Source organism: Dermacentor silvarum, chromosome 9 (genome assembly GCF_013339745.2).
Source record: "Dermacentor silvarum isolate Dsil-2018 chromosome 9, BIME_Dsil_1.4, whole genome shotgun sequence".
Lineage (NCBI taxonomy): Eukaryota > Metazoa > Arthropoda > Arachnida > Ixodida > Ixodidae > Dermacentor > Dermacentor silvarum.
The window spans coordinates 90,347,376-90,374,964 of NC_051162.1; the positions used below are offsets into that span (position 1 = coordinate 90,347,376).

The 27,589-nt window shown below is 51.8% G+C and overlaps 1 protein-coding gene across 2 annotated transcripts in view; it reads right to left on the reverse strand.

Moving 5' to 3' along the window:
• Positions 1–27,589, reverse strand: part of LOC119463332 (G1/S-specific cyclin-D2) — a 335,797-nt gene that overhangs the window by 23,018 nt on the left and 285,190 nt on the right. For both annotated transcript variants that reach the window (XM_037724130.2, XM_049656520.1), the window contains exon 7: positions 12,957–13,125. In XM_037724130.2, coding sequence (XP_037580058.1) covers positions 12,957–13,125 — 169 coding nt within the window. The remainder of the gene's footprint in view (positions 1–12,956; positions 13,126–27,589) is intronic.

A 27,589-nucleotide genomic window follows, 5' to 3' on the forward strand; every position in this document is an offset into this window, starting at 1 on the left:
ATACTTACACCCTCCCCCCTCCCTCCATTGCCCACGGTGCCCTGCCCTTATCCGTGTGCGGCCGACGCCGTTTCTTTGAACGGAACCACCGAACCGTGAAGTTGTTCGTATCAAGCTGTCTTTGCTGGATATCTGGCTGTTTCTCTCCCTATAGTTTCTTGTTTCTTTTCTTTCTTTTTTTTGTTCTACCTGTTTTCGGGACTTTGTAACCTTACATGCCATTTCTCGCACTTCTACGTTTCCAGTTTACTGCATGCTAAACTTCTAGAGAGGTGAATATCAACTTGCGACCATCGTTGTGGTGCGTATACTTACACAGCGAGTAAAAAAAGGGAAATAACTTGGTCGCAGCCGTTTAAAAAAACACGAAAAACAGCAACGGAGAGGGCATGGCCCGGTCGAAATTCTCAGTTGTACCACCGTCGAAGCTAGGAGCGCGCGCGCGGTAGGGTGAAACAGGTTGGTCTCGTCGTGGAATGCCGGCGCGGCGCGGCTGTTGGCAAAGAGTTCTCCGCCTTCCTTCGTCGTCTCCTTCGGTTCCCCGAACAACGTAGGACAAAATACAAGCCGGGAGCCAAGACAAGAATGCGTCCCGTCGGCGGGAGCTGAATAAAATAAGAAGTCAAACAAAATAGTACAAGAAGATAAAAGGGACGGGGGGGGGGGGGGGGGACCGAATTGAGGAGTCAAGACCTTCTTCTTCGATCAGGCCGCAGAATGAAGATGGCGCAAGGAAAACAGGCGGTAAACAGAAATGAAAGAATAAGTTTGGACACGCACCCGCCACCAGCCGCTTGTCAGGCCCAGAAGTCTTTGGCCGATAGTTCGAAAGGCCGTGCCACCGTGACGGCAACGTATAGTGGGCGCAGCAGGAAAGTCAGCTGAGACAGCCGTCCTCCTCTCGTCGAAGATACGCCTATGCTCCCGCAATGCATTTCTCTCGACTATCTCGCCGCCAGATGACGCCCCCGGGCCAGGAGCTCTGAGGAGCGTCTACACGACGCGCGGCGGCCAATTAAGAGGTCTGCGGACGCGTCAATGAATCCATTCGCGTCGTACCCGGCTTCCCAGCGCACGAGCTGAAGTTCTTCCGTCACCGCTGGCCGACCGATGAAGACGCCGTCCGGAGAGAGCATCGATGTTGTTGGGCGTCTCAAGCGGAAGGCGTTGTTCGATCAACTTGGGATTTGCTGGATCGCACTAACTATTTTTCTTAACTATGGATCGTCCTGACTATTCATAAGGATCTTATGAACCTGCATGCTTTCTAGTCGCCGCCAATGCTCTGCGCATCTTAGTTCGCGTTCTTAGAAACTCACGATGCTCTATCGAAACGTTATGAGATGCCGCGTTACGTTCTCCCTTTGGACATTCGTCTCGCTCCTGAACGATGAAATTGTACATGCAGAGCTAGGCGCAGAACTTTTGTTGCTATGAAGATACTTTATCATTTTTGCGAGCTTGTCGTACCTTGCAGTATCTGATTATGTACATTGTTGGATCTCCAGGTATCAAGTCTTGCTGTACTACTGTGCTAAAACCCACCCTTCCCTCCCCCGAGCACGTCTTTTTTTTAACAGGCTAAAACAAACTAAAAGCCCTACTTCTCTTGAACATAAAGGCACACCTATAGCCTGCATGTAGTCACTGACCCGACAGTGTCGGCGACAACAGGGTCCCTCCCGACTGCATTCTTTCGCGTGTTGATTATCGCGGAAAACGCGTCCGTCGACAGAAAGAAAGAAATACCAGTTCGGTCATTCCATCGTCCGTCCATTGACGGCTCTCGAAAACTTGACCAGTCAGGTGGCAGAGAGTGAGACTGAGAGAGAAAGAGAGAGAAGAGAAAGACCTGTCCCTACGTCGCGTACTTATCAACGTCGATTAACCAAATTTGCGTTGAGGACGCGATCAAGGCCGCAGCAGCCCAACGAATGCGTGTTTTTCGCTGCAAGTCGCCCGCGCAACCTGTCATTTTTACCTTCCCACGCTGTTGTCCGTGTGGCCGGCTCGATCACCCCCCTTTAAGTACCGACAAGTGAACCCCCACCTCTCCCCCCCCCCCTCCGCCCGTACACACCTTGGATGACCCTGGCAAGCGTGAGCGCTCCCTCACTTTCTCGCGCAGTTCCGAACACTTAATCACCCGTGGGCGGACGGCTCGAGGGGAGTTCAACCACCGTGGCGGGTCTTCTTGGTCAACGGCTAAAATATTCTGAACGCGAGTGATCGCGAATCGCCGCCTAGTGGGGCGCAAAGATCGAAGAATACTACGGAGAATCTTGGCTGACTGAAGCGAACAGCTCAGCTCTTTATAAGGTCCTGCAAAGTGAAAAGTAGCAGCAAGTAGAAGAAACGCCTCTCCTTCCTGGCACCAATGTGCAATCAACCTTTCAGGTTTGATAATCTCGAGGTTTTGAAGATACCAAGAAGGGGGTTCTCACTGCGGATGCACTTTATTAGTATTAAGTACATACTTAAACATTATTCGTTTCATTTAGGGATAGGTGGCCAGTACGACGCCTAGCGCAGATATCTCCTAATGAAAGCTTATTCTGCACGCAGCTTCATTACGCGTTTAATTTTAACAGACTCACTTATTTATACGGGCTAACACAAGAACAGCGTAAGTGCAACATCCTCCGCGTGTGCCTCTTCTCTCTGCTCGTTAAAGCAACATGCATCATATATATATATATATATATATATATATATATATATATATATATATATATATATATATATACTCATTGAGCATTTTTTGACCCAGTTCCATCTCTACGACGCGCAAGGCACGAGTCAGAACGACCAGAAACGCGCCCGCGCCAAATCTCGTGCCACAGCGTTCCGAAAGTGGTATAGCAGCGCCGTACCCTTGCGAAATCATGCGCGACATTCAATTGCATCTCAACAAGAAAGTACATTGGACGCAAAAGAAAATCGATAGAAACGTGTTACAAACAGGAGGGCAACCCATGCGCGAAAGAAAAAGTGACGCTCTTTCTCCAGACTCTCAATAGCGCGGGCGCATAATGATAACAGAAACACCGGGAGATGCCTCTAATTAAAACGGTCTTAAAGGGCCCACGAGCGCTCGGGTCTCGCCCGTGCAATTACGTAAGAGAGAGAGAGAGCCCCCCAGCAGGGGCGTTGCGCTGGCGGCGGCGGCGGCGGCGACAAGGGAGTAAACGCGCCTACGGGGGGGTGTTCGCGGGGGGTTTTTGCTGGAGGGTGTCCCCCGACAGAAAAACGACCTTGAAGCCGGGCGCTCTCCCCTCTCGAGCCCACTGCCCAGCGAAGAGCCATTACGCGCTTGTTATATATACTCTCCATTAGCTATCTCTGGTTTTCTTCTTCTTTAGTTGACTTTGCGCCTTGTTTGTCAGGCAATTCCGGTACTTCGATGGCCATCGTCGAAGGCTTTTGACTCTCTACAGCCCCTCCCCCCCCCCCCCCCCCTACTGGAAAGGGTACGGCGTACCCGTAGGCTTGCATTTGTCGCTTGTGCAACGCGTCCGCAAGAGCTGCGTTTACCGTGCCGTTGTACTGCAGGTTGCTTTAGTTTTCTCACGTTCTTTTTTCTTGTCTTCCTCACTGTCACACTATCCTTGCGACATCGTTCTGCCCTGTGTTTAGAACCGCCGAGTGATGGGGGTGAAAAATAGGAGAGGCGATCTCTTATCTTCGACGTTGATTGCGTGTGCCGTCATCTCTTATGTATATGTGTTCGGGCCGGGGTGGTGTCGTGGGAACGTCGTTAATAACGGTCATTTAGGCTAGCCCACAGCCTTTTGCGTTGCTGTCTTTCCGAAGGGTCCGAATCGCAGATTCAAAAGGGAAGCCGACGTGCATAGTGTACGGCCGTAGCGAGGACACTCCAACTGGGGCCACTGCCTGCGTCGCGAAGTGGCCAAATCAAACCCATCTGCCTAAAGCTATTCTCTCGTGGCTAACTGCGCCTTTTGGAACCGGATAATTTAGGGGAAACATTTAACTTGGTTTTACAGCCACCTCGATGCACTGTAAACCAGCAGCAGCGAAGGTCCTGGGACCGAATTCGTGAACTCGTAAGATGGTCTTTGACATTGGCTGACCGCCTTCACGTGGCCTTCGCTGACCAAATGTGCGGAATCAGGATTGGCTGGAATTTTCTCGTACGACCAATTTTAGCCTAAGAGCTTTATTTTTTGTGAGCACGAGCCCTGGACACCCAGGGCAGAGATGACTGCGCTTTTCCTCGTCTTTAACTCCGCCCTCCCCCCCCCCCCCCTCCGCCCAACCCCTTCGTCTACCATTCCCGAGACAAATCAAATGAGCGCAAAGGAAGGAGAGAAGGAGGCAGATTAAGTAAGAGGGTGCCGTGCGCGCGTGGAGGAAGAGATTCGCTTCTTCCTGTCCTCATCACACTTCCCGCAGCAGCCAGAGGAACGCACGTACAGCTAGCAGCTGAAGCTGGAAAGATAGCGTCGCGAACGAATACCGCAAAATCCGGAATACAAGCCGTAGCTCTTACTAAAAACGATAAGAACGCAAGCTTTCAGAAGTCTATTAAGAGATGGGATCGCACAGGAACACGCCTTGTAAGAACCCTGAAACCCTTTCAACAGTACCAAAACTGTGGTCGCACATTCCAGTGCTCTAATTCGCATACTTAAGCGATGCTCTCCGTTAAGGTGCCTGCAAATTGTGAGCGTTTGAGTTGATTTCGCACAAATCTGGTTGGAGCGAACACGTCGGTCGAACATTGAACGAACGTCGTGAGGATGTGGAGTGATTTTTTTTTTCTGAAGGTGCAGCACCGCGGCAGCTTGCGTCACGGATGATGTCGTGGCACATTTTATCAATTCCTTAGTTTAGCGTAGAAAAGTGCTTCATTCACAAAACGTTTCGTCGGGTTCTTTTACTTATTTTGCCACTATGGTCTCAAAAATGTGACATTGGCGTATCTCCTGCCTCGAAGCGTAGACGAGCTGCTCGGTTAATCATTCCTCCATCGACTTATATAACTGCTCTTTTTTTCCCCCTCTGCTTGCCGTATCGCGTGTCGGAAGTGTAGGTGTGTTATACACACGACTTCCCTGCGGCACACAGGCTGGCTGTGTAACAAGTGCCTTGCTCCAGAGCCTTTCATTGACGGAGTCGGGTTGCACAGGATGCAGCTAGAAAAGATATAAACATCGCTCGCCACTCGAAGCGAAAGAGGCAAAAAAAAAAAATAGAAAAAAAAAAACTGGGACAGGATGAGAAAAAGGACGTGATTGCGAGGCAGATCCGCTGCCAAGCAGTTTTGAGGCGTGTATGCCAGCTTCAATTTTTTGTCTTCTTTTTTTTATGTTCGCTTTCGCACAATCGCAGTTTAGTTCTAAGTTCTTTCTTTTCTCTCTTTTCTTTATCTCAACCGTGCACAGAGCAGACAACTTCTCGCACGGTGCTCTTACAAGTAGCAGTTCCTCTTTTTTCCTACTCGGCGTTTCAAAATGCACGAAGTATTTCAGCTTGAAAGTTTTTAAGCAGCGGAGCTGAATACGACGAATACGTGCTAGTGTGTGCCCAGTCGACTGAAATTTGAGCGCATATTTGCGCTCGCCTTATTCAGCTGGGAGATAATAAAGTACAAGTCGAGGACGAGAAATGTGCAGCGTGGCTTCGTTGAAGGATACAGATTATTCTTACGTGTTCACGCGTTAGCAACGACAGAGATGGACTAATTTAAAGACCTTGCCTTTTCTTTTATACCATAGAGGGAACTATGACCAAGAACAAGTGGTACAAGCTGCAACATTTGATGCACCAAACTAGCACAGCATTTGATTCAAGTCGGGGCGCCCTTTAGCGAGAAATAAAGCTTCTCACACGAGAACTGTTTAGTATCAAAGAAACTAACTGCGTTGTGACGGGGTGTACACGTCGTCATACAGTGACTCGTGGCGCAGCAAATGTCACGCGTTCCGTTACCATCGGGGTGAAGATGAGCTGAAGAAAATATGGAAGGCCCACCTACAGATACACAAGTCGTTCCACTGCGCGCACTGAAAGACACGCATGACGTCATCGCGATGTGGGAAGAAAGCTCGACGTAGGGCTGTGGTGCCGGGTGCGTTTGATGACGGGGCTTTCTGGTAGCACGCCCTGTACAGAGGTATAAGCTCGGGGCCCGACCCTTTATAGAAGGTACACGTCGCTTCGAACAATGGAAGATTGCGCCCGCGAATGCGTAGTCGTCAACGTTATACTTTCTGTCCTCGGAGTCCCGCCAAAATGTTGCTATGGAACCAGAGGAAAAGATACCAAGGGCGGTAGCCAGAAACGGAGACGCTTTCCTTTAACGGTTCCCTATGTAGACGGCACTTACAGAAGCCGACCTTAAGTTTTCATAGCAAACGGCAGTTTTCTAGGAAAAGAAAGACAGAGATTAGAACAGTGCCATTGCGGGACAATGACAAAGAAATTGGGCTGTGCCCCAGGGCAGTGGGGAGGCCACCAGGAGTGCGCGTCCTCCGTAGACCAGCCGCCGGATCTCGACCCGGATCTCCACGGGCCGGGCGCTTCTGACTCGTCGGCGCTCAGTGACAAAGACAACGGCCATTCAGCGCTAGGAGAAGACGCAACAGCGGAAGTCTTGGGCGTGAACACCTGTAGACAACGTTGGCTCACTCAGAGATGGCGCCTCGGCGTCTCTCACTCCGGAGCTCTATAGTAAACGTAGCGGCGAATGCGTTTATTCTTTAACGCTTGTTCTGGCAACAATAGGCTGCGTTGAGTAGCCGGAGTACACCTTTGACGGAAGTTTGTGAAGCCTTGTTGTTAGTACACGCTGCGGGGAAGCTGCTTTGAAAGTCGTCCTTCGCCACGTTTCTGGAACGGTTCAACGGTTCTTACGGTCGACCGCCATGAGTGGTGAAGTGCTTGTTCACTGCACGACTTGCAGCCTCTTGATCGACGCGTCATCTCATTCCCGTTTCTCAAAAGGCAGAAGAAAGATACCGCAAATTAGTAGAAAACTCCACTAATCACAGCTTCTCGGTTTGTTCGCTAACGTTTGCGAATTAACTTATGATTAAAATACAGTGTTGCTACCGAAGCAATAGAACAGAGGCGCACCTCTCTCGAGTTGGGCTACGGTAACCACGCCCCTTCTGCAGTTCGAGACACCTGTTCAGACATCGCCGTGAAACAATGAGACGATGTAGCCGCAGGAGAAAGGAGGCACCAAACACAAAAGCATTCCCACGATCGAGCCCCCTTTCGAGTACGCGAACTACGACGCCACGCCGTAAAACCGGACAACGCGGCAACGATACTGTACCCTTGTTTGCCCACAGTCACACCCCCTTCAATCGCGGCCGGACATTCAAGTATACAGGATACAGAGAAAAGAATGCATTCTCTGTCGAAATGTAACACGAGAGAGAGGGCAACGATGATGTGGCTCCTCTGAATGACGCACGGTCTTCGCGACTATAGTCTCTCACGGCCACTACACCACCACCACGCACGTGTGGTTCGAACGCAGCGTATGTGTACGAGTGCGCGTTGTACAAACAGAGAAAACCTACTGCGGCTCTAACGTTTTTTTCGCTTCGCAGAGGCACAGTCAGAAGCCGAAAGCGCTTTTTCTGAATGGTGGTGGCGGTCGTGGATCATGAATGGAAGGAGGCGTATGGTTTCGTCGGTCGGTGCGGCGGGGTGGGTTGATAACGTGTATGAGGCTCTCGACGGAAAGCGCGCGTTACCGCCAGCACATCCGCGTTCGCCGCCGCATTATGGGCCTTTCGACGTCGTCTTGGACGCTTCTGGAGCCAGGCGAGGGCAGAGGAGTCAGCGCGCCAGCCACAGCGAGAGAGCCGGCTAGCTTGCTTGCTAGATGTTGTTGCTGCTGCTGCTGCTGCTGCTGCAGCAGCAGCCGCGAAAAGGGGCGGAGGCACGAATTTCCTCGAAGACAGGAAGCGAACGACGGCCGGGCCGGCGCTGCGGACTGCGCGCGAGCCTTGAGCCGTCGGCGCGCCTCGCAGTTACGTTCACCACCACCGTCGGTACGCACGAACCCGTCGGGCAAGGAAGGAAGGTGACAGAAATCCCTACGCAATCACCACACACACACGGCCGTGCTTTCTCACAGATAATTCATTTAGACATTTTTTTTTGAAACCGTACAGACGTTTTATTTGTCCTTCTGTGAACTCTACAGAGTTATCTGTTGATCGTCTGTGCATTTGTCGCGTAAACGTTTTGTCGTGTAATGCTTGTGGAGACTAGCGATCCGTTGAGACCTGCGTGTATGTAAAGTTCTGACCACCTTTCAACGTTTTAACGTATTGCCAAAGAGCGAGTATATATGAGAAGGCAAAGTGGTAGACAACGACGCTCTATAGGCAGTCTACAGGCTTTCTAAAGTAATTTTTTGGATATGCTGGGCACTGTGCTGAAGATGTTCGTCAGCTATGCCTTTCCATCCATAACGTGGTTGATATGAAAGAAGTGAGTACTGGGTGGATTCCACCAGTTTAATTGATGCTGAGGGGTTCGGTAACGTCCTGTTGGTGCGACCACTCTGCTTTACAGCGTGGGTCTTCAAGAGGGGCATGGTTTCCACGGCGTTGCACAGAACTCTTGTGAGGAGGTTTTGAGAGATGACGAGTACTCTTATACTAAGGCGTGTGCATGTCTGCGGCAACCCTCCGGGGTGGCGAAGGGCGTCGGGTGGTGGTGCTGGCTAAGGAGGAGTAGGGGGGGGGGGGGGGGGGGGTGAAGCCGATTCTCGGGAATCCGGGCTCATCAAGAAAAAAGGAGGACAGCAGGCTCCGCTTGTCTGGCGCGTGCTCCACGACGACGTCGGCGATGGTGACCCGTGGTATTTGCGGGGGCGGACGCGAAGGGAACGTTTCATCTCCGCATCATTTATCCCGTCGCCACCACTACGACCACCACCCCTACGTTGGGTCCTCCGGGAGATAGTCCGGCCAACTTCCTTCCATTGTCGGAGGAGCTGTTGACGTGTGCGGGGCCCCCCGTATTGCTCTCAATGATGGTCACGGCGTCTCCTTGAAGCGCGTGACCCGCCGTGCTAGAGAGATGGACCTCCCGCGCCTTGGCCCTTGTAAGATTATAGAGGAAGGGTTGTCTATCTTTCGTAGCCGTTCCATGGCTGCGTGCCTCTCCATTAGCTACAGGTGATCTCTTTAATGTATTCGAGACAGAAAGGGAGATTAGAAGTGGGACATCCCCCCCCCTCCCCTGCTTCGTCCATCACATCTCTATGGTGGATACCCTGCAGCTTCGGGTTGGTCATCTGGGCGGGGTAGCTGGGCGTGAAATCTCAAAACTGTAAATAACCCCCCGCCAACCCTTAAGAGGCGAATGGACACGACCCGGCCATCCAGTTAGTTGGAGCGGTCGGTAGCCAACAAGGCTGACTACTACGTCAATATCGTGCCACTGGTTTTCCGGCACGATATTGTTAAGCGTGGCTCAACGGCGTTCGCCGTCCAGAGCCCGTTTCTCTAGCACGTTCTCAAAGAAAGCAACCGGTTGATGGTAGAGCCTTATTGAGTCTTCTGAGACTGACACCTTGCACTTAGTTTACTGTATCCTTTTTAGTCATCCACGGTAACTTCGTTTAAAGACCTTTAATTTGCTAACAAACGTAAATTACGATATCATTCAAGGAGTACCTCCTTTGCTAGCTCAACACGATCGTTAGCCGACGACGACCTTGCTTTCTCTCTGACAGAAGGCTGTTGCACTCCAGTCGTCGCTTCAGTGCAAAGCAGGCTTCTTGCTTTCGTGCCAAGTTGTATGCTTGCGTTTGTATGCGAGATGATCTGCGCTCTGTACACTGCATTGTGCTTGCCAGCGAGATTCCATTGTGCACATCTCAAAACGATTGAGGATGTTGGGACTTCTGTGAGGCCTTTCCTCGCATATAGTCCCGAACGTGATTTGTCGAGCGAACACTCATCACACCGGAAAGAGGGCAACGTGCTCACGCTCGGTCGGTGGTTGATGACTCCGCTGTACTTCCTTCTCGGAGACCGAAAGAGAAAATAGCACCGCATCACCTCGCGTCATCGTCGTCGAGCAGGCATGCAAGCACTCAGATCAGCCTGCTGTGCGGGGGAGTTGGCTGCGCCTAGCGGCGGAGAGGAGAGACGACTCAAATCTCGGCGCGCACTCATGGCCACTGACTCGGCACATGCTGCCAGCATCTGTCCACCCCGGCAATGACACCAGCGGCGGGGCCCTTCTCGGGCTTCTGCCGCGCCGCTGACCTTGGAGTGACGACCTCCCGAGGCGCGCTTCTGCCGGCCGAGAGCTGCCATCGCGATGATCCTGCCATCTTGGCAGGCTGCGCCTCGTTTGGACGGGGAAGGGCTGGGCAGCGGATGAATCAATGGAGCAGCGTTCAGGCCAAACCCCCCTTCCTCCTCCACGAAGGCCGACACCCCGGAGACGGGAGAGACGGTCTGTGACACCGTGGCCGTCGGTCTTTGGACGGCGGCACAGTGACCCCTATGCGAGTCCGCGCAGAGCTGCGAGCCGGCAGTGATTGACGCGGTCGTCGTTGCCGGGCTTGAATGTGTATAAGGAGGGAGAGCCCTTCCTATCTGTCTCGTCGTTCCTCGTGCCCATCTCCGCCTCGTTTGTTTCAATGGAGGAAGTGGTGGGACGAATTTGGTTACGGTTGCGTTGGTTTACATAGCGCTGCACCTATGATGAATCTCTTGAGGGTCACCTTGAATTGTGAGGATGAGAATGACGTCGAGAAATGCGGCGCATACTTACTGTGGGGGGGTCGGCCTAGAACGGGGGGCTGTGAGGACAGTAAGATGAATCGCGTTCGCTTCGGTGTGGTTTGTTTTGTATTCGTTTTCCACTTTCATGTCTCCAAGTAAGAGAAGAAACTGCTCTACTTTTCTCCCGACTTAGCGCAAGATGAAGCCCCTCTAATGACGTGTGTGCGGAGGGCTGGGTGTTACTGCAGGTGATTGTGATGATTACCTCGAAAAGGAGTGAATCTATAAGGCCGTGAGGCAACCTCTATCAGCAACAACCTCCTCTATAAGTTTGAAGAATAAGGGTTACAAAAACAAAAAAGTGGAAATGAATTAGGATATCATAGAATTAATATCATAAGAAAATACATCAAGTTAAGGCTGTGTATTGGAGAAAGAAACGAACTATACGGAGGCGTTATAATGCAAGCGACGCACTCTCCCGGCTGTAGTTTAACCAGACTGCGTGTTTGTTGTACTTGATTTTCGATACTGAGCAAGCTTTTTCTTTTTTTTCCTTCAGCTGAGTATATTACGTGTTTGCGATACATGTTTGCAGTGTTTTGCTACATTTGAGACAATGACCTCAAAATGTTCTCGCTGGGCTAGGGGGCCATAGGTTATGAGTGCAAGTGAAAAATGTCAGAAAGTTAAATAAAAAAAGCTTAAGCCCATGCGCGGAGGAAGTCAAAGGCAGAAAAAAAAGGAAAGTAGACAAACCAAAGTATGGTCTCAATATCAGGAATATCAAAAGAAGGAAAAGCGTGGGAAATGCCCCGATGCATCCCAGATGCAACCCGTAAACGGGCGAAACACAGCTCCCTCGTTAATTCAATCGGTGAACCTCTTATAAAAGGCCAAGAGAAAACAAGTCATAAAGTAGATGGAAAACAGGAGCGAAACGCCCGAACGGCGACCTTGCAACCGTGAGCAGCACGGGCGTGTTTGCACTTGTTTCCGCTCATAACCCAGCGACCGACCCCCCCTTCCACAGAGACACACACGCCGTCTCGCTAGACGGATTCCAACCATGCCGTTCAAGTTCAATGTCACGCGGTCACATTTTCCTTCGCTTCTTTTCCAGACTCCCGCGGTCCCTCTTACTTCTTTTTGGCTCGTACATTCGTGGCGATCCCCGACTCTCTTTCGAGGGTCTGCAACACAGCGGGTGTCGCTTAGCCCAGCGCGTAATGCATGCACCGTTCGCATCAGCTGACAGGATTGATAAGCGGGCTCTCGCCGGCGGCGACGACTCTCTCACGCGCCCGCCGAAGCGGTGCGGTAAGCAACGCCCTCGTTCGGCGAAAGGAGTCTCCTTCCTCCCCCATTCTCAGCCATTCGCACACGATGGCTGTGTGTAGAGGGACAGCGGTGGTGGTGGTAGTGAATGCAGCAACCGAAGTGGAGTAATATATGCCCCGCTTATCAGCGCGGAATGCGCTCCCCGAACTCGGTTGCCGGTTTGGCCAAGCAGCAGCAGCAGCGCCCCTGGAGGCTGGTGAGAATGTCGCTCTGTCTCTACGGTATCGCGGCCGTCGTTCTAGTCCGGTGTCAGTTGCTCTCTCTCTCTTTTTTAATCGCGGAGCGACGGTGCTTTGATACGTCACGAATAGGCGGTGGTTTTTGTAAGCGATCTATTCATGATGAGTCTGCACTATAGTGTCTATCGGAGAGCAGATGATCCCGACACAAAGATTGCAAGAAATTTGCAAACGTTCCAAGCACAGCTGATATACTGTCCCGCGGACCACCTAAAGGCTCACGGGAAGTTCGGTTCGTGCTGAGATTTAGGAATCCTTTTCTTTCACTCCGGGCACGCGGGACCAGAGCATGTGGAGCCTGTCTGAAACGTGTTACGGTTTAATGGTCCAGTCTGGACACTACTATAAGTCGGTAAGTACTACACTGTTGCTGCCAGGGTACAAAACACCCGATTCGCAGTAGACAGCTCACGCGCAAATAAATATATGTGCAGCCTTTATCAATAGTCCCCAGTCCACTCAGCGCATTAGTTAGATAAGTCCTATGCTTTTCTTTGTCGTAACGTAGAAAGCATAGTATTTTGTAATCTAAAGTGCGACTTATCCAACAAGACGTTAGTTGGCCCACGAACTTTTGGCGAAGACTGCACAAGCACTTTACGAACGCGAGAAACGCATGCTGGCAAAGCAGGTGCACACTGACCGGTGTAGCAGAGGCTGATGAAGGTCTGCGCATGACTGCGGATGTGGTCTGGGCTGCACCCTGCCTCCTTGGGCAGCTCCAACCTGTGGATCAGGTGGTCGAGGAAGTCGCACGCGATGACACCGCACACGTCCCACTTGAGGGTCGAGACAACCACCAGTTCCCAGTCCTGTGAAGACGAATGGAAGAGAAGGAGAGAGACGACGTCACGACAGTGCTGAGGCAGACAATTCGCGGCTACAGCGATAAAGCGTACGTGTGAAACGTAGCATGCGAAACTTTATAATTAAATCTGAAAGCGCTTATACATCCCCCCTCCCCACGCCTCCTCCTCCCTCCTTCCCCCTGCCACATTAAGAACTCTTTCGAGGTTTCCTTAAATATTTGTTGCACATGTCGTTGAGAATGAGCACCAGAACTCTCTTTAACGTGCACCTAAATATAGGTACGCGGGCGCTCTTGCATTCTGCCTCCGCCGAAATGTGGCTTTAATCGAACCCTGGACCTTAGCATTAGAACACCGTAGTCACTAGACGTTATACAGCGAAGGGCAGTCTATAAAAATACGAAGGGGTCTACATATACATATAGACGCACGACTGTACGAATTCGTCTTCACAAAGACTGTGCCATCCGCGATCCACCGTGTTGCATCAGAGGGGCTTCGCAAAACGTGGCTATACATCCTCGTATAGGAAGATAGATTTTTTTTTATTCTTCCCAGTGTCAGAAATCCCAGTCGCTTCGACGCATCGGCGCCGCCAAAGGTCTACATGAAGGCGCCTTGTCTAAGCGGCGGGCCGCTAATCCGCGCTACGCGCAAAGAAAACGCCCGGATGACAGAACGACGAGGATGCGCATGACGGTGCCGACGGATCACGCGTACGCGTTCCCGCGCCGCTAGGGGCGTGGGAACGGCGCGGGGGCCGTGCGAGCCCGCCGACAGCGGCTCGAAATATCTCGCCGAAAGCTCGCCGCCGTCATCGGCGCCCGCCGCGTCGAACCCCCGAAACGCGCGCCGGTGTTACGCACGGCCAGACACACGTCAGTGGGGAGAACAAGACGCCGCGAAAGGGTTTCACCACCACCCTTTCTTTTCCTGCACTATTTCTTTTTCCATTCTTGTTGTATTCGTGCGACGTGTGCAGAGGCTAAAATTGTCGAAGATGCTTGGGTGAAACTAAATATGCTGAGACGAAAGAAAGAAAAATAGAGAAATAAAGAAGCAGCAAGGGAAAGCAGACCTCATGAAAGGAACCATCATTGTGAGAAAAAAAAAAGCAGAGAGACAGATAAATAAAATAGGGTAAAGAACGTCAATGACTTTGGCCTTTTACTGTGTACACTTCATATACGGGCAAATAGTAATGAGGAGCCATTGTGTCCGGCGCCTGCGTTGGCGACAAACGCGCACACGCACCCACCAACCCACTAGATTAGATGGCGAATTCCATTAGGTTGTAGCACGGACGTGCCCGAGATGAGATCTAATTCAAGACGTTCCCTACACGCCTTTTGTGCAAGCGTCCACCAAGACGAGGTCCGACGATCGCAACGTCAAAGGAATCGATCGGAAAGCAATTCAAAGGGAGGCGCGGCCGAGTGCTTTGACTGCGCCGGCAGTAACCGCGGTAAAAGAAGGGGGGGGGGGGGGGGGGGGAGGCGAAAGGCAGACAATTCGGCGGCCGCATTCGCGCGGGAAAATCGCCTATTAGTTCCGTGATAGCGTGCCTAGCGATTTGTGTGACTGCCACGACCAAGCACTCCAAGAAGTATACTGCAAGGTGATTTAAAGCGTGAGCGGCACCTATAGAATTTGCTTGTATGCCCACTTACGAGACGCACGAAGCGAAAGTCATTGCTTGGAATTCGATTGAACGTCCTGCCTCTAACGCCAAGTTAAACAGAAAAAAAAAATACCGCATTGCTGTCTGACGCTTTACTCAGCGCCTCTAAAACCCCTATTATCGGAGGCAAATGTATTAGGCGCCGCAGCGAACCAGTAAACCTGTACTCTCCAGAGTGACTGTGCGCTGTAATAGCAAGCATATAGATAGTGATTGTGATTCCGCTCGTGGAACTAACTGCTTCTCCCGCATTTAACTTCCTTTTCCGGACTTCTTGCGACTCCCCCAATGGAACATACGTTCACTGATTGGGGCACGAGCAGAGTATAGAATTTCTCCCCCAGGGAGTTAAAATGGTGTTAAACGTGCATATGTGGCCCGTAGTTATACACCCGTGTACAGAGGTTACCAAGCAACCTTGATTTTAGAGGGTAACGTCAAAAGAAGACCAACCACGTGACACGTTTGTAGCCGACTAAAACCGAGCCAGAATCCACTCAAGATCAGTAACCCAGTTGCTGTCCATCGTGAATCCCATTCCCGTTGGCGAGTGTTTGCTGCGATTCGATTATTATTACTCTCCGGCCGCGCATATATTTTTTCCTCGAGACTAGAAACCACGGGGCTGTCGTTCCGCCGGGGCTATATCATCGACGCCCCACCGCGAGAGAGAGGTGGACAAGGCCAAATTGGGTGGAGTCGTCATTTGTGCGTCGCGATTCCTGTCTGCGAGGCGCGTGCTTCCTGCCCGAGCTGGCTGGCGCTGACTTTTCGAGGGGAACGCGTCGGGCGCCGTACATTACCGGCCGTCTCGAAACACGCTGTGCCCTTCCCTAAGGACTTGCCATACCATTCGCGAGCGACGTACTTCCTAACCCTTTCCCGGCATCCGTTCGCTGCTTTTACGGTGGCAGCAGAGGTATACTACGTTGAAATGAGCCCGAGCACCGTTATAACGACGACTTCGTTTCAGAAATCTTGAGCGCGCAGCTACGTCTTACGAAGCTGGACTTAGTTCTTACACTGCACTTTGTCCATTCTCATTTGCTTTCTGTGGACTCGTTCTCTCGGATGGTCCACGGACAAAAGCTCAAGTACCTGTTTTGTGTTAGCCTATCCCTTCGTCTAAGGACTGTAGATGAAACTTGTCGCGGTATGTCTATTCTTGCAGGTTTTGCATCAATGTTGTAGCACACAACATCCCGTTGCACACACACACACACACACACTCCCTCTCTCTCTTATTACGGTCAACACTATAACACGTCCACACTAAAAATCGTTACAATCAACCTGAACGGGGTGCCAGTTTCTACGATTCCCACCACGAACGGACCGCGGTCTTCGGACGGAGCGGAAGAGGCGGCGCTTGCGCGCGGCGAACGAGGTCATCGAGAGCCACAGAATTCTACACCTCTACCTATATATATAGGCGGCATCGACCGGACCGCGTCCGTCGGACACGACGGAAGTTCCCCAGCCTCTCGCTGGCGCGTTCCCACCGGCGTCGATCGGAATGCGTCCCGAGGGCGTCTGTGGTTTCGCGTTCGACACCGCCCGATCCTTTTGACGCCGCGCGAACCCTTCGGCGCCGCCGCGCATGGGAAACAGCCGAACCGTACACGGCATCTCTCGTCGATACGCTCGGACCATATCCGCGCAGCGCGCTATTCGCCGCCAGCTGAGCGCGTTAGCCCATCAGCTGCGAGAAACAAAGGAAGAAAATGGGGTTCGTCCAGGACTGTATACCAGCGCGCACCACTAATTCGTTCGAGATCCACCCGTTACAGCAGGGAGGATTAGCGATTCGGAATGCGGTGGTCTATCTAGCCTATCGCCTGGGTTTTCGTTACCGATAGGCTGAACTCGATATTTGCAGCACTGCACGGATTTAGTTGAGACGGTGTACGATGGCCCGGCGGCGATTGGTGCGTGTGTAAGCGGGACACCGCGCGTTAGGTGCACGCCGCTCGCCGGCGGTCCCACGCGAAATTCGCAGTGCACCCGCCTCTGAATACAGTGCACCGGGTGATGTGCGTACGCGAGGTGAAACGGGCGCGGTCGAAGTCACTCGATCGGTCTGTCACGTGACACGTGCTTCTGCGTTGTCATGGGAGCACGCGTAGGCGCTGCCGCGCTGTCTAAGGTCCCTAGATAAAACTAGTTTTATCTTGAGACCTTAGTGGTGTCTTGTGTGCAGCGCCGCAATCTTTGTACTGTAAAGCGTGCACGCGGTTTCACGTATGGTTTCGGACTCGTCGAGGCTTTGACAATTGTCATTTTCTTTTCATTACTCGTTTACATGACGTGGAATGCCACTCGACTAGCTCTTGCCCAGGCGGTGCTCGAGAAGATGATGCAGGGTGCCGGCAGGTAATGAGAACACGACCTCGCGCACCGGAACCATGGTTTATTTCTTTACTTCTCTTTTACGTTAGAAGCTCGCAGTATTGTGAACTCGAACCAATAGCGAGATGCATCTTTCCGTTGCATCCAGGAAAGTGAGAGAGAGAAAAAAAAGATTAGGGATGTTACATGCATGACACCCAAGATTTGCTGCATTCCTGCGCCGCTAAGGAGCTGCTTTTATACGTTTCCTCCAGAGGCATTCGCACAAAGGACTTCCGTACTCCAAATGACATCGCCGTACGCGAAATCTGGCACCGCCGAACACCCAGCGGCATTCCGCGCTACCGAAAAAGGCGGGCGCACCATTATGAGCCTGTACGAAGCGGTGTTGCCTACTCTTACATTCTCTGGCCTCTCCATTCATGCAACGTACCTGGCACTGGCTAAACACGCAGGGCGAGCGGCGCCACACATGGCCCGTGACGTCACCTTACCGTGCGCGCTCTTCGCGTCGTCGAGCGGGCCCCCGTCCCCCGAAATTTGGCCATCCTCTCGTGCCACCTGCCACATTCCTTCAAGGCACAATCGCGTATACGCGAGACCGCTGCTGCTGCTCAACAGACCACCGTATGCGGATAGAAGAGGGTGCTGCAAGTGTGGGGCCAGCTAACCAGACCTTCTCTATGTGGCCCCATTCAATCCACCCAAAAAGGAGCCCAGCTCGTCCCCCAAATTCCTTCGAGGGCCAGACGGAGACCCCGCCACAGGAAGTGGACCGCAGTTTGCAAAGAGCTCCGGTGCCTGACGGAAAAGCCCAACTCCTTGCGCTGCACCTGAATAACGTTTCTTTCGTTAGTCGGTTCTTTTATTCGATGGTTCTTTTTTTTCTTTTTTGTCACTGCGGACCTCACAGGTTTGTGGCGGCCGTGGCATACGCGCATTCGGCAAGTCCTTGATCTCGACGCTGCCTCAGTCGGTCTCGCGACACTCTGGGAAAGGGAGAAGGCACGGCGAATGCAGCGGAAGAGCGCAACGACGAGGTCCCAGCTTTTGGGGCAGAGTACGGAAAACGAACAGACGTTAGGAATGCGGAGCGCCCCCCACTTTGCGCACGGGTCGTCCCACCACCGCTCTTCTTTCGTCGGGTCGCGAACCGCGCGACAGGTCCCCGAACGGTGGTTGCGGCCACTCGACCTTAGCCCCCTCCTCCCCCTCCCCCCACCTCTCCCCCTTTTCCCCACCCCGCCGTTCCCGTCACCTACTCTGCTCAAAGAACGTAGTTCTGGCCCTCCTCGGGTGGCTGAGGGCTGGGTGGCTCCGGGGCTTGGCTTGACCGGTGGCTAGGGTTGTCCCGTCCTCTCGGTTTCCCACAGGCGAAGGGGGAAAGAGTGAATGGGAAAGTGGGAGTTGAGGCGGTGCAAGATTCTGTTCCATTCTCTGTCCCACGTTCCATTGATGCTAAACAGCCCTCCTTCATCGCCGGCTGCTTGTTGGGCTATACGGAGAGGGTCGGCGATCGCAGAGGAACTCGGTGTCAGAAAGGTTAGGTTCATTCAGGAGTATGAACCTGCCGTGCGAACTTCTTTTGCTCTTTTTTTTTTTCATTTCACACATCTCCTCGCTGCTTATCCTATATACGCACCGGCACCGCGTTTCTGAATGAAGCGATGGAATGTGGAAATCCGAGGGAGAACAGAGGGGGAAAAAAGGAAATGCGCTAAAATTCTGCGTTTTCGACGCCGAAAATAGAGAGACGTTGGGACTCGACGAAGAGGCGGTGGCATGTCTGGTGACAAAGAACGAAAGGAAGGGGAGAGACGGCAGGAGCAGGATGGCGCGCTTACCTGGAGCGGCAACCCGACAATGTGACAGAGAAAGAATCTAACTGCTAGGCTGGACAGCGTGAAAGGACTGTGGTATGTGACAGGGAGGAATAAGGGAAGCGCGATGTCGGGGTGTGGGGTTCCGGGGAGCTCGGAGCCGTTGCTGCTGGCGGGGAAGCGACTTGAATGCTTGCCGCCTCAGCGTCTGACGCTTGGCTTCTTGAATACGACGACCGCCTACATCAATGTAAACAAGAATTTCTCATTTCTTTCATTTTCTTTTTTTTCTTTTTGTTACCGTTGCGCTCTCGCTATTATACTTCTTCCCGGAGTGTCCCATGGAGCAGTCGAAGAATTTCTGCCGTACCATCCAGGGAGTGCGTGGTTTTGCGTATGTGTGTGTGTGTGCGCGCTGTCACGTGTGTTGAGTGTGTATCACGCTCGCGTTCCTCCTTTCTGTCTAATCGTTTCTGCTCGCTCATTCCTCGAGGCTGTCGTGTGCGCTTACGTGTGTGTGTCTATGCCAAGCCCCCCCCCCCCCCCCCCCTTCTCTTTCATTCATCGGCTCCTGCCTCGAGCTCATTCATGGGTGCGTGTAGAAGCGGCGCAACTGCGGCTCGAGGCACGGATCTTTGTAACACGGCTGTTTTTTTCTGAGAGCTGGCTGCGTACTATGTGTGCCCCGAGGCCCATTGATGGGAAGGCGGAAATTCCGGACGAACTTGAGGGACACGTCGTGGAATGTTGCGCGCTGGGAATGGCGTTGCCAAATGGATTTCGTTTGTAGATTTTTCTTTTCATTCTGATCTTTCGTATCTTGCACGCCTGCCATGCTGCATTTGGATTCTGCCTACCACTGTAGTGGCATAAGGCGTTGCCGTTGGCTTCCTCAGTTGAGCATACTTCATTGCTGGATTGTAAGGTTTGTTGGTACTAAAGAAGAGGGGATTGGCTTTTCTTGTGGTTCATTTGCTGCTGCTTACTTTCTTCGTCGGACAGTTTGGCAAGGAAGTGTCATTTGTGTGTTTGGGGCAAGGCGCCTCCAATAAATCTTGGATATAAGGCCTCTTTTTGGGACACGAACATTGTGTTCGTATATATGAGTGAGTAGTTATTGGAGGCCAAACGACTGTCCCACGAACTGTAAAACTGCCAATTTTTATTTAATATAGACATACAACAATGATGACATTGTCTTTGCTAGCCTAAATAAAAAAAATAGAAGGCTCGTGTTTTTACAGAATCCCCCCCCCCCCCCCCCACCACAAACACAAAATATCATTTCCACCCCAATAATGCCTGGAACCACCGCATGGCGTCGCCGTCGCGCGTCCTTTCGCCTCACCCTGCACACCACTTAAGTTGCCGCCTGTGATTCCCCCGCCGCTTGCACCATCAACTGTATACGCCTGATTATAAGCCGCGCGCGCTCCTAATCCCGACGCGACGCGCCCCTGAAGAGCCGGCAGGGCGATAGTTTCGCAAGAACCATCTTACATACTGCCGTTTATAGACGCGCTACTCCGCATTCCTTCACGCTCTCATAACCGCAAAACCTTCCGCCTTCTCCGAAGCGACGTCTTAAACGGCAAGGTTGCGGGTCCTCACGAGGTGAACCGATGCGTTGTCGAGCTTGGAGGTTCAATCCTCTGAGCTGTCGCCGCGAGAAAACAGCGGAGCAGTCGAGTACGTCGTATAGTCTCACTTTGCGGAGCTGTACAAGAGTCCTCTACTTCGTTCGTAAATAGCGACGAAAAAGTCAAAGGCGGCCGACAAACGTGGAGTCGACGGCGAAGAGAGAACAGTTCCTCGAAGCCGAGCCAGAGAGTGAACGGGAGAAAAAAAAAAGAAAGAAGGAAAAAAAAACGGTGATTGTGATTGCCACTTGTGGACGCGGCAGGTTCTCCGGCGCAGCAATACGGCTCCGTATCGATAAAACCGTGCAGTACTGTCCAAGCTATGGAGAACGTAGAGCTCCCCACAAAAATTAGTGGAGGGAACTAGATGGCGCTGTTGTCCATGGCAGCTGCAAGCACGGAGGTTTACCCAGCCTGTAAATTATGTTTAGTGTTTAGTCAAATCCATTTGACTAATTAACTTCGGCCTTCTGGCTTCGAACGGCTTTGCGACTTCGGAAATTGACCATTCTCTGCGAAATATCTGTGTTACACGTGCAACAATTCGCGATGATAATCCATGTGCGTACATACTGATTTCCTTGCTGTGTTTTAGAAAAAAAAATTATTATCGCTTGAAAATTTAGAAAAATGTGTCGCGCAATAAAGGATGCCACATGAACGTCTGAAGCAACCAGCACAAAGGTTACATAAGTCCGTGCATTACCTATCATTCCCACGGTAGTCGAATGATTCACAAGACTTTTTTCGCAAGACTCTTCTCAAAACTTCTGTCGTCCGCTGGACTGCTGCGGGGAAAAGATAACGAAAGCTGGTTTTAATGCTCGGCAATCCAGGGCACACCATACCTAAGTATGTAATGGGCCCGCATCGAAGACTTCTCGGAAAGTGCCTGTTCAGGGCCATTGCGCGCACTAGCGCGCAAACGACATCCCGTACACCGCGGCGCTGCACGGATTTGCCGAGACACCAAGTTACGCGCTCACTTCACAACCAGCGTGCGGCGTGACCACATGTGTGCTCGCCTCAGCGGCGGCATTTCCTGTTTTGAAAGAACCGGGCGCCAAGAACGGCGGCAGCTCCGCGGAGAAGAGTTATGCGCTTTATAGCTGCATGCAACAGCAGGTGACGACTCGGTGTCGACTCGCGGCGCCCACTCGCACTCCCTAACCCTGGCCACGCCCCGAAACCACCAACCACCTCGCGGTTCGGCAGTCACCCCGCCGCTGAAACGGGCTGAAAGATGAAGACATTCTTCGGCTAGAGTCGACGTCGGCTGCGCATGGAAGAACATTTCTTTCTTTCTCCCTCCCTCTGCAGGAACGCGTCGCATGGCATACTTTATGGTGGCAGAGTAACGAGAAATATGTATTCTGGTGGGAGTTGGACCTTATTCAACGCTTTTTCTTGTAACACGGCGAAGAAGCGCAAGAAATGTGTACTGCTGTGTAGACGGCAGGAGCTTTCGAGGTGCAAGAACTGAGCAGAAAGATCCGCTGGTCTTATTTTAGCAATTGGCACGAATGTGTAACGAACTGTACTCGTAACGAACTGTACTCGAATTACATTCCTCTTGGCTATTAGCTACGGGCCCGCACGGAATTTTCGCTGCGTCACCGCGCGAATCGGGGCAAGATGGCGTTAGCGTAGACATATTTAGTGTACTGCTACATCACAGAAAGTTCTAATAGAGAATTTTGGTGTACCGATTTACCCTTGTCGGCACAGAGAGCTACACGGCTTGCATAGGCGTCGTGGTCTACGTGGCACGTGCAACGCTGGTAGGGCTGACATGGCAGCGTTAACGGTAGCGTTACGCTAAAACTCCCTAACAAATGAATCGACTTCTTCGAGAGGAACCATCGTAAAATACCTACACGGGCGCGGCTTTCATTAGCTGGCTTGCCTGGTACGACCTTGTCCTTGCTCCGCAGCTTCAATAGCTGTCTTTACAGACTAGCATTCGTGCTTGTTTTCTCGCTCTATCTCTCGTTCTTCAAGCAGTCGCGTTACGTGCCTCTACTCAGTGCTGGGGCTCGAAATGCCAATCGCAACATATGTGTCAATGTGGAGCGCGTTCAGGGTGATAGGCCTCCATGGCCTTTTGGGGCGTCGCTGTTGCTGCCTCGGCGGCCGGCCCGCTCTTGGCCGACTATGCTCCGCGCGTCGCCGACAGGAACTACACAAGGCGCCGCGATACAGGGGCCGCGGTCAGATACCGAGGCTCCGGTGCCCACTGCTGTCAACGCCGCCAACCCCACCCCCCCTCCGATAAGATATCGCCAGCTAGATTGCGAGAGAGAAAGCGATGAGCGGCGCTCTTCCCACGAGCAACTTCTAGCGAAGACCACCATCACCACTGCCCTTTCTCGCCTCTTCCTTCGCCGTTGATTCTTTTCTTTTGATCGTTCCTTTTAATTCGTTTGCTTTCCTTGTCCGGTCGGCTAGCGCTCTTTCTTCTTGGTCGCCTCGCTCTTCTCTCTCGAGACTCGAGAGTCTTGGGTGTCGGCTTTCTTTGATGAACTGCGGCGACATCGCTGCGTCTCAAGAGAGACGTGAATGAAAGTGTAAGGCCCCCGCCGGGCACCCTCCAAACCCCGCAGGACAGTTTTTTTTTCTCCTTGCCGCCTCCATTCACAAAACGCAGGCCCGTGGCTTTCTCTCTCTCTCTAAGCAGCCTTGAAGAGGGGCAGCGAGTCGCTCGAAGGGTTCGTCCCTCTCTGTGCCTCAGGCGCGGGAGAGGTTGCCGTGCTAGATACGCCGAGAGGCTCGGACCCTTGCAATCAGGCGTGCGTGCGCGTCTCCGTGTAGTGTCTGCAGGGCCGACGGTCACCCGTGAGGACCGTCGAGCCCCCCCTCGTAATCGCCGGCGTTTTCCCTTTCGTTTCGCCACGCGTCTCTCTTTCGCAGCACGCAAAGTTACTCGATGGAGCGTGGTAACTGTGCGCGCATGCCGAGCAAAGAACCGGCAGCGGACTTTTGCAAGTGCCAACTATATACTACGCGCTTTTGCGCGGGAGCTCACGCGATGGGATGCCACGATATAGATCCGTTACGGGCTCTCGATTCGATTGGTTGTGCCACATATAGAATCGTCGATGGGATCGGACTGTCCCTGCAAATGGTAACTTAACTGCCTTCTTAACGTTTCACGTATAAGTTTGCGGAAGGTCCTGCGAAAGAAAATGCCGTTGTAACGTTTTGCAGCGCGTAACGAAGTCAACCGCGAAGTCAGAGTTTGGCACCAAACTTGTGTCTTGTCGTTAAACATTTGGCACTTTCGCATTTTTCACCTGTATTGTTTTAGCGATTACTGAAGAAACATTTTTGGCTACTTACAGGGAGTAGTTCCGTACGCCAGTGTTAGTGTTCTGACTCCATTTTTTGGGAAGTTGTACATCCTTAAAGCAGCACTTTCACTTTTCAACGGGTAACGAGAGGAGTGAATGTACTCCGTCGGGCTTTTCGAAAACTCTCCAAAATGAAGTTAATTAGTACTAGTAGTTACACCAGCTAAAAGATTCTGACAGAACCCTATTTATTGTCAGAGGGGGGGGGGGGGGCATGTAATTTGCTAAACTCCAGGTACAGTATGTGGCTCGTAATGAAGCCAATCTAGTTTCATTTTTTTCTGAGTTTGTTGTCGAAGCTCGGACGCGCTGCCGATCAGGGCTAGACGACCTTCACTCGCGCGCACACCTATGCTCGGGAGCGTGGCTGCGTGAATGAGAAGTTTTGTTGGAGTCGGACGCTTCGTGTTCTCAGTTAACTCCGACGCGCATCACGGGACTCGCACCGGATATCGGCCAGCGAGCGAAGCCGACGCTTCTACAGGCAGTCATCACAGCGCCGCCGGCGCGGTGAAATAAGAAGAAAACCTAAAGCAACAAAAAAGAAATGCAGCAGTGTCAAAGAGAGAGAATCGAAAGGCAGACGGGTGGGATGCACTGCGGACGGGAGCAGTGATCGGCGGTTTCGGCGAGCCCCAGCCGAACGACTGGCGCCTTCAGCGACAGCTGAGATGTGTGAAATGAACGAAACGCGATGCAGAAAACAGGTATATATATATATATATATATATATATATATATATATATATATATATATATATATGGTCCTGAGCGAAGAGTGCGTTCCCGTGGCCTTGCATACCACACACCCTGAGAACAGAGAAGTCTGCGTAGAACACCTTGGTGTAGAAGTATATAGCTGCTTTTCAAGGATTGGATTCTTTTTCTGGAGTCGGCGTACTTCCCGATGGAGTATACCCTAGATAGCTGCTTATTGTGCACCAAGAGCGTAGATTTACTATATTTGGGAATCGGGACAACTCCGAAAAATGGGAGTTATACACGGGACAAACCGCCACACCCCTCTAAAGGAGTTTCCAGTTTCCAGAACTCCTTTTTTGTCCCCCTTTTCTTTTAAAGGGTGGTCACCTGCGTTTCTTTTGCCAGTACTATGTCCTTTCGTTCACAAGGTTACAGCTGGTTACATAAACAAGCAGCAGAAAAGTAGGCGGGTGCAGCAAAAAGCACGATTTAATCGACACTTATCGGTTAAACATAGCCCCCGAGATAACCCACACCATATTCACAGATCTCCGAGGCTGTGGTTACGTTACATTTTAGTAGAATTTAAAAGCAAGAAACATTTACGACATCAACGCGTGCAGACTGATAATGTTTCTTTTTGCCGCTTGGTGAATGGCCGCACGCTTCCTTTGTCACAGTTTCTTTTTTTTTTCTCTTTGGTGGTGATGAGAAAACTAAAAACGAGATGTTTGCTTGCGCATAACTGGAATCCAGGGGCGCACGCGGGGCGGTTAATATGGGGGGGCCACGTACTGCTTCCGGTGTAAGAAGCCCCGCACTTGTCTTTCTTACGTTGCCCGGGCCGCTTGCTTTCCGTTTCTCTGCACTCCACTTTTCCATATGATTTCTGTTTCTTTCAGTTTTTTTTACTTTTCTCTGACCAATTTCGGGTGGACCGCGCCTATAGCGTGCCGTGAGCCCATTACCGGACCCGCCCGCTGCCTTGCGGAAAGCAAGCAGGTGTAACGGCACAGGGTGGAGGGAGAGTAAGAAATAAAGGTTGGGCGAGTAGCGAGAGAAAAGAAAATGACCAGGTAACAATGCGACGCCATGGCACGACGCGTTTTTTCGCTCCAAGGAGCGTGAAAGTAGCGCGCGCCCCTTTTTTACGGTGGACACGGAGGCTCTCGCGGAAGAGCGGGATGGAGAAAGGAACCGAAATAAACGTAAAGTGGCCCTTTCGAGGGAGCCTTTGCTTGATCTACCACTGTACTTACAAGCGGAGACTCGGCTAAAGGCCCTACCTCGACTATACATGCTGATGATGATTTCTATTGGCATATTCTATTCGAAACGGGGCGGCGACTAAAATTACCTAGCCTACTTGAACTAATCAGGTTTTGCTACATATATTGCAGTCTAGCTTTTCGCCCATCTCTCCTTCATCAAAATTTTCGCTTAGGAATACCCACTGAGTGCCGCAAAACGCAGAAATTATTCGAGTCCAGAGACGGCGCTGTAATCGGCTCTCCTGAGTCGACATTGTCCAAGGTAACGTATTAGAATGCGCACATTACGAGAAAGTTAAAAATGCCTTCTAGGCCTCTTACTAATGAACGCTGCACGTGGCCAGGCCAGCATTCCATAAGCCACGATTCAGCCACAATGTGCTCCTGTCTATAGCATGGAACGTCTGAGCGCATTGGCAATCGCTTTTCGCAGGAAGGTTACACCTACACTGTTACTCAACACACGGTCGGGCGCTTTCGTGGCAGTAGCCGGCCGCGCATAATCAGCGTACTATCTCGACCTTATCTGATCCGATACACATTTTGGCCGTTCGCACTTGCGCGGCCAGTGTCGCGAGCGTGAGGCGCCGACGGCAGCAATATTACAACTGTACGACGCGGAAGGCATGGCTCGATCGTGCGAAGCTATTCAGACAATCGGGACAACTCTTGAATACGGAATCCAATCCGCGTAGCAACCGAGAGAGCTCGCGCGCTTTCAACGCGAAGAAGAAAGCCACCCTCGAACCGGCACGGGGGATTCGGCGAGAGATCAGAGCACGGACAACTTTCTTTTACCGCGATCGCTTCGCTCCTATTGGTCACACCCTCTCCCGCCTCTCTCTCTCGCTGTCTCGTTTCGCGCGCCATATTCTTTCCTAGCTGTCTGCGCGTAGCGGCACGTCGCTAGGATTCTAGCCACCCTAACGTCGCGTCTCGCGGCAGCCGCCTCCTTCTATAGTACCCGGTATCGGCCTGTAAAAACTCGCCTTACTCTTTAAAGCGTCCATTCTCTCCTTAAAAGGTAAGGGTACAGTGTGTAATGTTTAATAAAGTACACGGTTTTTCTCGCTTTGCGAAAGAAGGCAGAAAGAGAGGGAGAGAGAAAGAGCAGTAACGCGCCAAAAAGAAAGGCGAGTTATCGGCATTGACGACCTCTTTCACGCACCCTCTGCTAAGTCTGAGTGATTCTCTAGCCTCGAGGGTTCCGTCGGCTCGTTCCTGAAACTAGCTCTGGGAAGCGCCAAGCCATGCGGAGGAAGGAATGCCTCCTTAATATTCCTGGCCGCCGTGTAGAAAGATCAGGAAAAACGATACACGTACGGACGTGCAGTATAAAAAGAGACGCTTCCTACAGGTTTCCGCGCAGCCGTATATTTGTTTTCCGGGCTACTTTGTATTCACAGACAGCTGAGAGAACCGTCCAGACGGGAAGGGGAAAAGAAGCTCCGTCCAGGCCGTAATGTGTCCGCTGGCTGTACGCATATATATGTAAGACGGTCCTGCCTTCCCCGATATCTGAAAATTTTTTTTTTCTGAATTCACTGAACATTGCAACACGTGTCGTCATTTACGCACAAACCGGAGGAAGGAATCGGCTGGCCCCAGGCTGCACAGTAAGCGACGCAGTGAAAAGCGAATTACAGCAGAGCAG